Here is a 14,322-nt window from a genome sequence, read left to right as displayed (position 1 = left end):
TCTGTTGAGGAAAGAAGTTCTCATCAAACGGGAAGGACTGTTTCCTTTTATCTTTGGAATCGATGCTGATCGTTGCTTCTTCGATGAGGTTGATTTTTCATAGTCACCGAAGCATTGATTCTCGTCATTCACATGTTGGGTGAGTATCTCAGCCATGTTCGTCACAACCAACGACCTAAGTTTACAAACTTTGAGGGATTTGATACCGCACTAGACAATAGTAGATGGGCATAGAAGACATGACGTCAAAAAGCTGAATACGATGAGGCTCAACATCTGAGTGTAGGAGCTGAATCTCCCCCAGCCAGGGGTCGTTAAGCGCGTCATGCTAGGTGGTATTACTAGGGGACCGGAGATGCAAACTTCATATCAGATGGTCAGCAGAATCGTAAGTGGCTTCAGGTGATTTCGGTTTCGATTACATCAAGAACGGCTTAACCGATCATGCACGGTATGGGAGTCTACCGCCTCGGCTCAGCTTTCTTTACAGTTGTGCCTAGAAACAACGGCTATCAGGACCATGACGTTAAGCTTGACGAAGCCCAGGGGTCGCCAAACAGCTGCAGAGCTGAAGCCTTGTACGTAGGCAGTTGACTCTACCGTTTAGATATTACTCAACGGCTTGCATTAGATTAGCCGAACGTTGAGGGTTGGAAATGCTTCGTCAATTATTAACCACTAAAACGCTGGGCATCCAAATACGGAACGTTCCATAAGGTTTCGGTTGGAGCCACCTACGACAACGGGCAGGTCCCTGACAATCAACGATTATCATTGACTGGCCTGGAGCCGTGATTTCCGAAAGGGTCCAACCTTTGGTTCAAGTGGCTTTTGACCAAACCATTAAGGAAAGCCACTTTGTCGATCCCCTTCGTCACCAAAGCCAAAATAGGGGTCTTTAGGGTTGTAATTCGGCGCTGGTAGCGGGGATGCGCTAAAATGCCGAGCAGCCGTGGTCCCGAGATCTTGGTCAGAAACCTTGAACTGTAAAACTCTCAAGCAGCTCTTTTTAGTACTCTCCGACGTAATGCTGCTTCCCAGCTACCCGGTTCTTCAACCCGTCTCGGTTCAAACGGCACAGGATGAGCCGTTCAAAATAACGGTACCCAAAAGCTAATAAACATTTGAGTGTTTTCTCTCATGCTTAAAAGCGGGAGATAATCATCAAAGACTTTCGATCCATCGACGATCAAAGGATCATCTGGATCGGCATCATTGATTGGTCTCCCACCGGCTGTCATCTCGGCCGAGTCTGACAGACCTGAAGATCAGCGCGTTGAGCGTGACGTAGAGACGTTTGTTGACTTGAGTTTGTTGTTAGCTTAACTGGACTACGTCTGTAGCCTTCGTAAAAATTGGCAAGGTGTATTCTCTTTGGGAAATTCTATGCGCAACATGTTCACGGACCTCCTTCTTCATCATCTCCTCCAAGGGTCCTACGTGCAACACAGCATCATTGTCGCATCATTACCCGTCGCTTCTGTAAATTGAAAGGGTCCATCCCAAAGACGTATTCACATGCAAGACCACTTCCGTCACAATAAAACTCTGGGCACCGGTCTGGTAGATGCATTCCTCAAGGTGCTCTTTTCTCGGTGATGGTAAATAGACAGCTGAGAGTAGGTTACAGTTGACGTAAGTTTAAAGACAAAGGTGTTGAATGTCATCAATGTCACTCGGCCGATAGGAATTCTCCGTTTACTGTTGAGGATATTGACAAGGAAAGTTCTAGTAGCCAGCTGAACAAATCATCAACATTACCTTGCCTCACATCTCAATGACTGCTTACCATGTGTTGAGGCTTAGTTATGACAGTGTCCCCTGCTCTATGTTACGGAAACGATGACCAGTCCGAAGCACGATATACAATGGCTTCAGTTCTGCAAGCCTATTCATCAATATCTTGACGATCTTCAACCTCGACTCTAGTGGTTAACTGATCCCGATGTTCGCCGAATACTATTCTCGGCTTGTTTGTTCAGCTCGGCGCCGTCGGCTAACAGCACTGCTGATCTCCTCAAAGCAATCTCAGCTAGCCAGGTTGGAGTGCCAATGGGTTAGGTGAGTTGTTATTCGCTAGCTATTGGTGCGTTTTGGGAGGTTCTAGTTAAGCAAGCCTCTTGCGTACTGTTCTGCTCCTGCAATGAGTGGCTGGACCAGATGAATAGAAATTCCGGACCAACACTTGTTTCAGCTTTCTGCTACATGTGACGAGTTTCGAAAGCTCGTGTTATCGCTAGTTTGTAGGATGAACACAAGATGGTTCTTTCCCGGAATAACTTGCGAACCCTCAAAACAGCATGGACAGGTCGACGTTCCGTCAACATGTTCACCTGTCTGTACCGGACCCTTTATATATTTATGCAGATTGAAACGACTGTAGTCTTACCTCTTGAAGAAGCAGTTTTGTGAAAATGAACGAGGTTGGTCAGCCAGGGATTACGATGGTATCAAGGATAGATTCAGGGTCAAGTTATCTTATGGCGTCATTTTCAACTCTGCAAACTGGGAATAGTCGCCAATACGTGACCCTGGAACGCTTCATTGTTGAGGTGATTGGTTTTACAATGTCTTATATTTGAGACAGAGGCTGGATCTACGGAAGACCACAATTTAAATGAAAATGAAGTTTAAACTGTAGTGTAAATGTGCGAGTATTTGATTCGGTAATTCCTGGAATCCGGTGAAACAAGTCGCGTTCCGTGTCTTGATCTAACTCAAACGCGTCTATCCGTGACCAGAAGGTATATAAATGAGCGTGTTCGTCATCAACTTGACATTGTATACCATCAAAGTTCTTCTCCAAACAAAAAGAAGGACGTCAGCCTTTTCACATCGTCTCTTTATATACCTCAGACGCGTCTGTGACATCGTTTCGTTATCAGCCCAAGAGCACATCAATCGACCAACCTCAGTTTCTTCATTAATTTTGTGTTTCGGTCATTGAATGTTTTGCTTCTAGTCATTGAAAAGCGTCAACTTATCATATCTGAACTGGATCACTATTCTTCTTCTTCACTCATCATCATGTATTGGGCTGATGATCCGGCGTATCGCGAGCGAAAGCGTCTCCGAAATCGTCGACAAAAGCAACGAAGTAGACAGAACCGGGAGAAAAGGATGGCTAAGGAAGAACAAGAGTGAATCGATCGAGAGCTTGAAGAAATGATAAGAGAAATCAAGCCAATCGAAGAGGCCGCGGCCAAAGCAGCCGCATCAACAGAAAAACGCCCTCGGCTGATAAGCCTCAACATGCAGATTTTCAATCTCTATTCTACCGACCCCGTTAAATTCGGGTCTCCAATCCTAGGATTTCCAACAGATAAAATCGAATTCTACTACGATCTGGTGGATGAATCCGGGGACCTTTCATTGCCAGTCGCGGCACGCGCTGACTTGCGCATGAACACGGCCTGCGAGTTGGACCAATTCACCCAGCCAAGATACTTCAGCACCGGCTTTGAAATTTACAAAGACAGTCTTCGAGGGGTGGAGGCGCAGATTCACTTCATCGACGACAATCACTTGATACTCAAGGTCAGTCGTGATTTAGTCTATGTCGGCGAGGAAATACCCAAGGACGCATCCTTCACATTTACATACTATGGGATCCGCGACAAGTCTGAGACCGAGCAGAAAGCGAAACAGAAGGAAGAGAAGAAGAAGGCGCGTGGTCGCTCAACAACTCAAGAGCAGCCTGTCAGGAGACTGTCGATTGCTTCGACTTGTTCGAGAGACATGGAATATTACATGTAGATGGGGCAGATGTTATTCTGCACACCAAGACAGGCAGACAGAAACAATCAGGACTGAATCGACTGGTAAGCCTTCTTTCGAGTGCGGATTAGAATTTGATCACCTGCTCTCCATGGGCTGACTGCTGGGTGTTAAATTCTGCTAGCTAGGTAGTGACAAGGCGGGATACATGGTATGGGAGCAATGGCGCGTTTTTGTTTACTAGTTTATATCGAGTCGAGTTCAATACGATACACAGATCCAACTGCGCGTAGCTCTGAGTTCATCGTGATCTATCGACGCTTTCGAGTTGCAGGCTGGACAGAATCAATCTGTCACTAAAGATGCACTGGGTGATTAATAGTTTTGTCTGGCCTTGCACTATTGGGTCCAGAAGCTAGCATATCCGAATGCCATATCATGCTAATATTTCCCAATAACTAAATCATCACTCATCGCCTCATAGCTAGACCTAACACATATTAGCACACCAATCCCAACACCAAGGCATCACCCTGTCACTTTTTGGTCACCAGCCATGCTTCCAAAGCCCGACTCGCTCTGTGCCGTCCTGGTTGCTGGCACCTTGTAGGCTGTGCCTATCACGGGTGTTCAGACAGCCTTCCTGCTTGATGGCTTTGTTCCCTACAGGAGCAAATAGAAGTAGGAGCGAAATCGCTGAGAAGCCGAATGCTGCTCTAGTCACAGAAAAGATCATCATAAGCATCTCGTTGGTTCTGGGGAGACTGCATATACTCAAGACATCGTTTATCATTCTTCATCGTGATGGCCTCTTTACTAGCTCGCAAAGTTGTTTCTGGCTAAGACATCCGAACGAAAACACTCCTAAAATCCCAAATTTGATGTTGTGTCTATCGAGCATCTTCGCACCGGAATGCTTGAACACAGGGTTCAAGGCGCGTGAACAAGAAATCTCACCCAGTAGCGTTTGTTGAGTTTGATTCGATACCAATAGAGTTTCATACACTTATCATCTGATCAAGTGGTGTCAAATATATGTAGACTCATCAAGATGTTGGGCCAGCTCTACCAGGTAAGTTAGAGGAGAGTCATCCCGTAAGGCTTAGGTTACCATAATAAAGTAGTATAAGTGCTAGCCTTTGCTGATAGAAAGTGACCAGATTATTTCGTCTCTTAAGCTTTTAAGGGCCAATTCTTCTGATACCCTGAGGCCTAGGGCTGGAGCCAGGGCCTGCATGGATCGACGAGAAGCGACAAGATTATATGCAGCTCGTTGCGGTCAGATCCAATCATCCGCGTAGCCGGAGCGGCATCTTCATGACCAGGGCTCGCCGGCAGGCTACAGGGTCTTTCATCTTTTCAACTTCCGTGGGGGTTCCCTGTTGGTGATATTCAACCATTCATCGTAGTAGATAGTATTGATCCCCAACTACATCCATAACAGGCCTTATCACTGCCTGCCACCAGAACTTCTCTTTTTCAGCCCGCAGGGGTATCGCTCTGTAGGTTGTCAGGTCTATGGGTATTGCAAGTGTTTCTGGGATACCCTGCAACCAACGCTTAAACACGGAACCTCTGAAATGTTGATACAACATGTCCATTTCCTTGGTTTGTTCTGGGCCCCACAATAGAGCTTGGCTGACGCTTCAGAAATGTTAGTTTCGGCACTTGATACAGTCTCACCAATATCCCTATCATTACCCCATATCCCTCCCCTTTCCAGAAGCCACTTCCTTCAACACGGACAGTGCTGCATCCTCCCAGTGTTGTCGGCAGTGCTGATTTCAGGCGCAGAAAACCGGAGAAGGCGATCTAAATTGTCCTATAGATTTCATCCAATGTCAACCTTTTTACACGATTACTATACACGCCGTGATCGGACCTGGAGTCAGTCTCTGGCGGTTATGAGAGAGATTAGTTTATACAACATCTCTGTCTGTGCCTCAACGATCTACGGCTCTTAGCCTAACACGGAGTAGAACTTTGGGAAATCTGGTACCCGACAAGGTCACGCCTCTATGAAACAATCACAGCCATCACCCAACTATGTTTAGGGCGGTATGGAGATCGTCTGCTAGCACACTATGTTGATGTCAACAGGTAATTAGTAGTAAACTGGATCCATCTACGGCCTGAACCTGCATTAGTGTTACCCAGGCGGATATACGGCCCAATGTCCTTCATGCGATCGAAGCTTCACTACTACGAAGACGTGCACGATGGAAGTTGCCGTACGGGGAGGACCCATTCTGTCCCTAACTAAGATGAGGACCCGTTCGTAGTTGACATTGCAGATGAGTCATGTTAGAAGTCACAGGAAGAAAGCGCCGGAAAAACAGAATTGATAGTCACAAGGATATTTGCTGATCAACATTCGCGTCGTCGCTTTGAGAGCCCTGAAGATCAGCAGTCGATGCGGCTAAATCTCGAACGTCTTTGATATCGAATTATAGGGTAGTTTCGACAATTTTGCCATACTATCGCAGACCGTTATTTTGCAGAAGTGTTTATTACAAGCTTGGATAGTAATGAAGTACTCTTGTTTATTATTTCCCGTCTGTTACCCGGCAGCCTGATGCTTCATTATTGTTTTCCTTTATCCTTTGGTGGCTCATCTGCTGCCGTCCATCCTCTGCCACCATTGGAGTGCAGATCTTAGCTTCAAGAGTCTCAGGTTTTCAGGGTCCAGCCCGTGCCCTGTACAAACGGACCGCGAAGTTGTATCAAGCAGCTCCTGAGATGGTCTTGGTTGAACATCCTTTGGTTATCTTGTTTTCTTTTTTAGTTTTTGCCTCATCCGTCTCCCGCTCCGAGATTGTTGGTTCCGGCGCCTGCTCGGAAACTCCGAATCGGAATGACCCGCACCAGTTAAGTCAACGGGTGAGGCTTTCTGCCCAAAACTTGTAGGAACTGAACACAGATTACTCGATAATGACACAGCCAAACATCGTTATTTCGCTTGGGGGAAAAGGTCCAGCTCTAATTGAGGCGTTGGCAGGTGGGTAGCAGAAGAAATGTCCTATAGGGCTTAAGTTGCGAAAATAAAGTGGTCTAAGTGCTGGTCCAAGCTGGTATAAATTGACTCCATTATTCTGTCGCTCATGCTCAAGGCGGCCGATTCTTCTGTCATCCTGACGGTTGACAATATGTACCGAGACAGTTGAGGGTCAAGAATCGCTGAGACATGTCCGAGCATTTTTGGCGCTGTGACCTCTCCGTGTCTAGGCTTCTAGAGACCCATCGGGGAAGCCCCCCGGAGGCAATTATGCAGCGGTGATCGTCGGCGTTGTGGAATGGAAGCTTATGCTTAATCTCAGTCGCCCTGTTGGGCTGAATGGAGGCAAAGAGGTCAAAATGGTGAAGAAAATGTGATTAATCACATTTGCAGCGTCATTTAGTTCTGAGACAAGAAGGCTTGGGATATTTAGCAACCTGATAGTTTGGGTAGCTAGAAGAAAAACAAGTCATGGCGAATTGCTGGCGGTAAAACAGGAAAACGAGTCGAGTCAGCCAATGACCAGAATGCAGCATGTCGCTGCGGTTGAATTTCCCAATCAAGCATAGAGTGACGAGTCAGTCTCGGGAATTAGGCTTGGAGATCGACGTTTTACCCGGTAGCCCAAGTCTCACGCAGACGTTGCTTTGTCTCAGCGACTCAGCTCGATGCTCACATCCTTCTGGCCGGGCTAGATCTGGCCAAGCCAGCCACTGGAAAGGTAGTTGGGAACAAGGCGGGGGGCGAAACAGCATTTAACAGGTCCCATCTTGGTCACCGGTCATAAGAGGAGACTGTCATGGTACCTATCTCCTGAGTCGGCAGAGTCAATGGTTGAGACGCCGGACATAAAACTATCTCACGTAGCTTCACATTGCCACGCGATAAGGACAGCTAAAGGTGTTCTCATGAGGTAAAGCCACGTGCAGAGAGTCAGTGCTTGTGCTGGACTGACGACAGAGAAAGATTTTGGGAGCAGGTGCCGAGAAAAAGAGAGGGAATTGAGTTCAGCCGGTTCGTGGGTGGCGGTAACGACTAAACTGGTTTGAGAAGAATTTGACTCGAGGGCCCATCTTCTGGAACCCCAGCCTCTCGATGGAACGGCGAGGGGTCATAAAAATGGAACATATCTCATAGGCGAAAACGGTGCAGGGATTTCTGTCAGGCGAATCCTTCCGGCACCCTTCATGCAATCACAGCGACTACTGCAGCTAAAAAAGCCCCTGTCCTTGCCCCCGAAACATCTGGTACAGGGAAGCCTGCCAGATTTCCAACGTTGAGTTCACAGGGATTTATCTTTATGGGGAGAATAATCTCCGTTTAACGAGTAAACAAGAGAAATTTGATTGCAAAATGCGAAAAAAGAAGACCAATGACACGGAAATGGGGTCTCCCGAGAGTGAGAGAAGAGAGAACTGGACGGTAGATTAAGGCCCGATGTAACTCGGGTCGATCTGTGAAAAAAGCAGATCAAAAATCTCCATATGATGATCAAAAAGTTCCACTCCCAGATTGGAAAAAAAACAAGATGATATGAAAGCGGAGCAACAAACTACTGTAGCCCCAGCAGTAGACCTACCCAAATCCCAGCGACCAAGCGACCAGTGCCCCGAGCTTTCCTGTTCTATGTGCACCTGGAGTTGCTTTTTCTCATTTTACACGGGCCGCACGGCATTTCGGGCCCTGATTGGATCCTTCGGAGCCCCGTCGTACCGGGACTACCAGCACGTCCTAGCAAAGTCGAAACCCGACTAGAGCCGCTACACTGACTCGTTCCCTTCCATGAGGAACAGGGGCTTGTAGATTCGATCCATAGAGACAGTGCCCCTATCCGTTAGTACGGGGAAGTCGTAGACTAAGATCCAGTGCCTAAGCCTTAGCACCACGCCGGTCCTTTCCACCAACCGAATTAACGGTACGGCTCTCTCCATTGAATCAGTATCAAGTGGCTGTGATTTGCCCAGTCGTAGCACTGAGCAGTTTACTCAGCGCTGTAGGCCCGAGGAGATCGCTGGATTAGTAGAGACTGACCAGTTTAAAACTCAGCCGGCGAGCGCTAAAATAGCAGATATTCTGGAACCTCTCGATTCAGGTCGTGCGCAGTCAGTCAGTAGTAGCAATATCTGCAAGAAACCGATTTGACACGGGAGCTTGCAACAGGGGTCCTTCTCCTTCTTTTCCTTCTTAAGCATCCCAATTGCCGGATCCCCTTCCATGGAGCCCTGCACGATCCTTCGCTCATTAAATAACATAACATCCATCTTTTAGATACTCGGTCCCTGCCTTGGCTTTCTTCTAGTTTTTGACTTTTCTCACTTTACCCGGGACACGACCGTCCTCTCTTTCTCTCGCACAAACACAAACCTTCGTCATGGCTGGGTTTCTAGTGCCCGATCACTACGTGAACGTCGCGCCCAGCACCACCGACCAGCTCGTCGCCAGTATCATTTGGGGCTTCACAATCGCTGTTGGAATTTTCTCGGGACAAAAGGCAGGAAAGCAGACATGGGATCAGTACAAACGAACAGGGCGCTTCAGGGCTTACGTGTGGATGATCTGGGCTGAGTGGCTAGCGTCCATGCTAATCGGAGTTTTGTCATGGTGTTTTATTCGCGGTTTCATTGCTCCCAGGTACGTCTTTTCTTGCATCGCCTTCAGCCTCAAGGAAATGATCCTAACTTGATTTCTGTGTAGCTTCTGGATTTACTTTACGCTCCGTACGCTTCCTCCCTTCAACTCCAAACGAACGAGCCTCCACTAACATAAAGCAACAGTTTGTGCATGGGTGGTGCAAATTCAATGCATTTGTGGTATCATCATCAACCGAATTTCGCTTCTTATGGTCGACAGAAGGAACGCTATCAAGATCAGATGGATGACCGCTATCGTTCTTGGCCTTATCAACATCAGCGTCTTCTGTATCTGGATACCCGCCCAGCTCCAGATCTCTCAGAGGTGGCACGACATCAACTATGTTTGGGATCGCATTGAAAAGGGTCTCTTCCTGGTCATTGATGCTATGCTTCACGGATATTTCATCTACCTCATCCGTATCAAGCTGATTGCCAACGGTCTCACCAAGTACCAACCTCTGATGCGATACAACTTTGCCATGATTTTCATCTCAATGAGCTTGGATGTCATTCTCATTGGCAGCATGTCAATTGGCAACGGTTTCATGTAAGTTGTGCATCCATCAACATCATATATCCGAGTCTGACCGGGAACAGTTACGTGCAATTCCATCCCCTAGTCTACATGCTCAAGCTCCATATTGAGATGAATATTTCCGCTCTCATTGTCAGAGTCGTTCGCGCTACTGGCGACCACAGCTCTTACCCCGACGGCTACGAGGAGACCGAGTTGCGATCCAAGGTGCGAGCACATGCGTCCAGAAAGACAGGCTCAACCAGAGCCGGTCCCATGTTCTCGACAACAGGACGCAACCTCGAGGTGCGCGTTGATGCGGGTGAATCCAATGACACACAAACCAAGCCTCACCAGGGACCCGGTATCACAAAAGTGACACAGACGCACGTACAGGTAATGGACAAGCACGACGAGGATGATGCTAGCTCCCAATCCTCAACGCGGCACCTGAAGGAGCCCTACGCCTATCCTTGAAACAAAAGGGCTGACCAAGGAGTGTTGAAGATGGAGACAATCCATTCTAGACCCGACTCGCCAAAGTGAGGCGATAAGATGCGATATAAACGGTATAACGATAACAGTTCCACCTTTCAACGTGTCTCGGGAAATTATCCCGAAACTTCATGTAAATACTACACTAGAACTTAGAGCTTAGACAGCCTTCTGAGTGGCCTTTACCATTTTTAGCCTTAGCATTACGTATAGATAATGTACTTAATCAATAATATGGACACCAGAGTCATGGACTGCAATTTCCAAGGTTGAACTAACGTCTATACCAAGACATTCTTCGCCGAGGTGATCTGCACCGGGACCCAGAGCCCCCGCCCGGGAAAAATACTGCCCGCAAGGGGCTTTAAATATTAGCTAAATACTTTACTCCACCATCTCTGTTACCTCGTAAAACCCCATGAGGAGACCTTTAATGTCGTATGTACCTGGAATGGAACATCGTTCTTCTGAGAATGGTCTAGGTTGGTGTATTCATATCTTTTTGAGCATGCATAGGTTCCATACTTGACAGAAGCACACAAGTCTGCATGACTTATGCTGGTCTCGCACTAACAGTCAACCCCTGCCCGCTGTAATTATATTGGTCCTTTGCGGTGAAGGAGTTGTTCCAGCTCTAGCTAGCATGGGGGAAAAGATGGGGGCGACTGGGCTTGGCCCAAAGGATTCGAGCTCGAGCCACAAGCCGCCGTTAGCTGTGCGACTATAGACTATGATTAACCGTTAAAGTGATTGTAGTGGCAAACGCGGGTAAGTGGCTGACATCGAACCCGTCATTGAATCGATGATTGGCGATCAATTATCATTCACCCAGATTAAAAATAATAAAAAAAAGAAATCCTGCAGCCAAGCAGTGCTGTCAATATGCCGCCCTCAATCTTATGCCGAGCATCCGAGGTAAGGACAGGCCGAGGAACTGATACATCGTATCTACATCTGGACTAGCTGCGTCTGCATATGCGCAATACCGTTACAACGCGGCAATACTCTTGGGCATCACCGTGTTCTACAAGGAAGTGAGACAGCAGGGCACCATGTAAACAGCCCTGTTCTGTCTGCCAACAGCATCCAGACCAGGCCTGGTTTATGTATACGTATCCCATAGGGCCAATTGCTGAGGTTTGTCGAGGTGCACAGTCAGTGGAGTTAGCCTGAGCTTTAGGACCTTCTCCAGCCAGTTGTTGCTTAGTATTGACCGCGGACCGACGCCGGAACGGCTTTCTTGTGGTGACCAGACTGGATGCAGCTAGCCGCTATGGAGAACAGACTCGCCTCGAGCTTACCAACAGATTGAAAATAGGGTCATTCCCCAGCTCATTGCAACCTACCCCGACGAGATCAGCGTTTGACCAGTACAGCACAGCCTGGATGAAACGCTCTATGTCGAGTAAGGATCAGGTATTGAATTTCAGGGTCCAGATTCAACCAACGGGTTGCCCCATCGATGTCTTCAACAGCCTGCAAGGCCACGAGCCCGTTGCTAAAAACGGCCGTCGTACATAGACCTTGCAAATATATAACTTGCCCCCTCGCGCTTATGAGGCACTCTCTTTCCTCATTCTGACTCTTCAAACGCGAGTCGCTCCAGTATCCTCTTTTCTCTTCCCTTTTCCGTAAAGATCTCCAAGCGTTTAACCTAGCCCAGTCAGTCACCATGGGTTTGTATACTAAGCTCGCTAGCGACATCAGCGAAGTCGACGTTATTATTGCCGGAGGTAATTAACCCTTATTGCCTGCTATTGCTTCAAGCCACATTGCTAACTCAGGTGAACTATAGGTGGAACGGCAGCATGCGTTATTGCCGGCCGTTTAGCGGAGGCCGATCCCAATCTGTCTATCCTTCTAATTGAGGGAGGCCAAGACAACCGTGGAGTCCAGAACATTGAGAACCCTGTGTTCTACCTTGACCATCTACTACCCACATCCACCACCACTTTGTTCTACAAGGGCAACAAGTCAGAACATCTCAATGGACGCGAGTCCATCGTTCCCTGTGGTGGAACACTGGGTGGTGGCTCGTCGATCAACTTCATGATGTACACTCGTGCTCAACGATCAGACTTTGACTCTTGGAAGACGCCCGGATGGACCGCGGATGAGATTTTCCCTTACATGAAGAAGGTAAGCTTCCAAGATTCTAGTGAGGCGTTGAATATGCAGCTAATTGGCCCAAGCTTGAGACATACCACGGACCTGGTAACCCTGAACATCACGGATACGAGGGCCCCGTCCATGTCTCAGACGGCACTTACCGCGCCAAGGTTCCCGAAAGTGATTTCATCAACGGCTGCGCAGAAGTCGGTTGGCCTGAGATCAAGGATCTTCAAACCCTTGATGCCAACAACGGTGTTGAAAGGTGGCTGAAATATGTCTCCAAGGAGGGTCGCCGACAGGACACCGCTCATGCTTATCTTCACGACAAGATTGGTGATACCAAATATCCCAACCTCCACATCCTGGTTGAGTCCAAGGTTGTGCGCGTTATTATTGATGATGAGAAGCGCGCTGTGGGTGTCGAATACACTCCCAACCCTGTCTTCCAAGCACAAATAGGCCCAACTCAACACCCCAAGTTGACCGTCAAGGCTCGCAAGCAAGTTATCGTCTCATGTGGTGCCCTCGGTACACCTCCCGTTCTTGAGCGATCTGGTATCGGTAGCCCTGAGATTCTCAAGAAGGCTGGTGTCGAAGTCAAACTTGAGCTGCCCGGTGTTGGCCACGAGTACCAGGACCACCAGCTTATTCTTTACCCTTTCAAGACCAATCTTGAACCACATGAGACTATCGACCGCGTCCTTCGTAACCCTCACAAGCGTCAGGAATTGATCGACTCTAAGGACCCTGTTCTTGGTTGGAACTCAATTGATATCTCCTCCAAGTTCCGACCTACGGAAGAAGATGTCACTGCTCTGGGACCCGAATTCCGCAAGAAGTGGGACAAGGATTTTAAGGATGCTCCTAACCGACCTCTGATGCTTATGGGCATGGTTTCTTGGTAAGTTTCCTCAACACTTCTTTTTGATCAACATAGCTAACAGGGTTCCAGCTTCCTTGGAGATCCTTCCACCGTTCCTGAGGAGCAATATGTCACTATCGGTAACTACACCGCCTATCCTTACTCTCGAGGCCACATCCACATTACCGGCCCCGAGCAAGATGACCCTCTGGACTTCGATGTCGGTTTCCTTAGCGATGAGCACGACATCGACTTGAAGAAGCAAGTCTGGGCCTACAAGAAGATGCGTGAGATTATGCGCCGAACCAAGATGTACCGTGGCGAAATCGCGCCTGGCCACCCACAATGGCCCGAGGGCTCCAAGGCTGCCTCAGTCGACCTCACCGAGTCCCTGACCGACGTCAAGGACATCGAGTACTCCGCCGAGGATGACAAGGCCATTGAGCAGTGGGTCCGAAACAACGTCGCCACAACATGGCACTCCATTGCCACATGCAGGATGGCTCCTCGTGAGGAAAACGGTGTTGTTGATGAGCGCCTTAACGTCTATGGTACTAAGGCTCTTAAGTTGGCTGACTTGAGTATCGCACCTGAGAACGTCGGTGCCAACACAAACAATACGGCCATCACTGTCGGTGAGAAGGCGGCCGATATTATCATTAAGGATCTGGGTCTTGGACAAGCGGCTTCGCGACTGTAATGAGCATTTTGATAGCATGATTTGATTTTGGCGAATTATGACGGCCTTGGTTTGCATAGTTTTATTTGTTCAGTAAAAGCAACAATACGAATACCATTGAACAAGCTCTCTTTTATCCCATCGATTGCCAGTAAGGTGAACATCCTATAGCCATAAATCGGGACTCTACGCCAAGTAATCTAATATTTGAATCTACAACCTTGTCATCGTGTAGAATTCGGGGTCAGGATGCTCGATGGGTAACTCTGGTTAGCGAAACCTTATGCAGAAAATGCAACCTTGCGCAATTTGAGT

The 14,322-nt window shown here is 48.0% G+C and overlaps 3 protein-coding genes across 3 annotated transcripts; all 3 read left to right on the top strand.

Annotated features, from left to right (window-relative positions):
- Nucleotides 1–3,252: 3,252 nt before the first annotated feature.
- FIESC28_00301 (uncharacterized protein) lies at nt 3,253–3,756 on the top strand (the record flags this gene model as incomplete). The annotated part of the gene is made up of 1 exon (XM_031154452.1): nt 3,253–3,756. The coding sequence occupies one exon, from the start codon at nt 3,253–3,255 to the stop codon at nt 3,754–3,756; it is 504 nt and encodes a 167-aa protein (XP_031021466.1).
- A 5,327-nt stretch (nt 3,757–9,083) lies between these two features.
- On the top strand, nt 9,084–10,336 carry FIESC28_00300 (uncharacterized protein; the record flags this gene model as incomplete). The annotated part of the gene is made up of 4 exons (XM_031154451.1): nt 9,084–9,343; nt 9,407–9,429; nt 9,487–9,892; nt 9,943–10,336. The coding sequence occupies 4 exons, from the start codon at nt 9,084–9,086 to the stop codon at nt 10,334–10,336; spliced, it is 1,083 nt and encodes a 360-aa protein (XP_031021465.1).
- Nucleotides 10,337–12,026: 1,690 nt separating this feature from the next.
- On the top strand, nt 12,027–14,028 carry FIESC28_00299 (uncharacterized protein; the record flags this gene model as incomplete). The annotated part of the gene is made up of 4 exons (XM_031154450.1): nt 12,027–12,087; nt 12,150–12,493; nt 12,547–13,367; nt 13,419–14,028. The coding sequence occupies 4 exons, from the start codon at nt 12,027–12,029 to the stop codon at nt 14,026–14,028; spliced, it is 1,836 nt and encodes a 611-aa protein (XP_031021464.1).
- Nucleotides 14,029–14,322: the final 294 nt, after the last annotated feature.

The sequence above is a fragment of the Fusarium coffeatum genome, assembly GCF_003316985.1.
Source record: "Fusarium coffeatum strain FIESC_28 chromosome Unknown BRIP53273_contig_7, whole genome shotgun sequence".
Lineage (NCBI taxonomy): Eukaryota > Fungi > Ascomycota > Sordariomycetes > Hypocreales > Nectriaceae > Fusarium > Fusarium coffeatum.
Note: the sequence above shows the minus strand (reverse complement) of the source record. Positions and strands in the feature narration are given on the sequence as shown.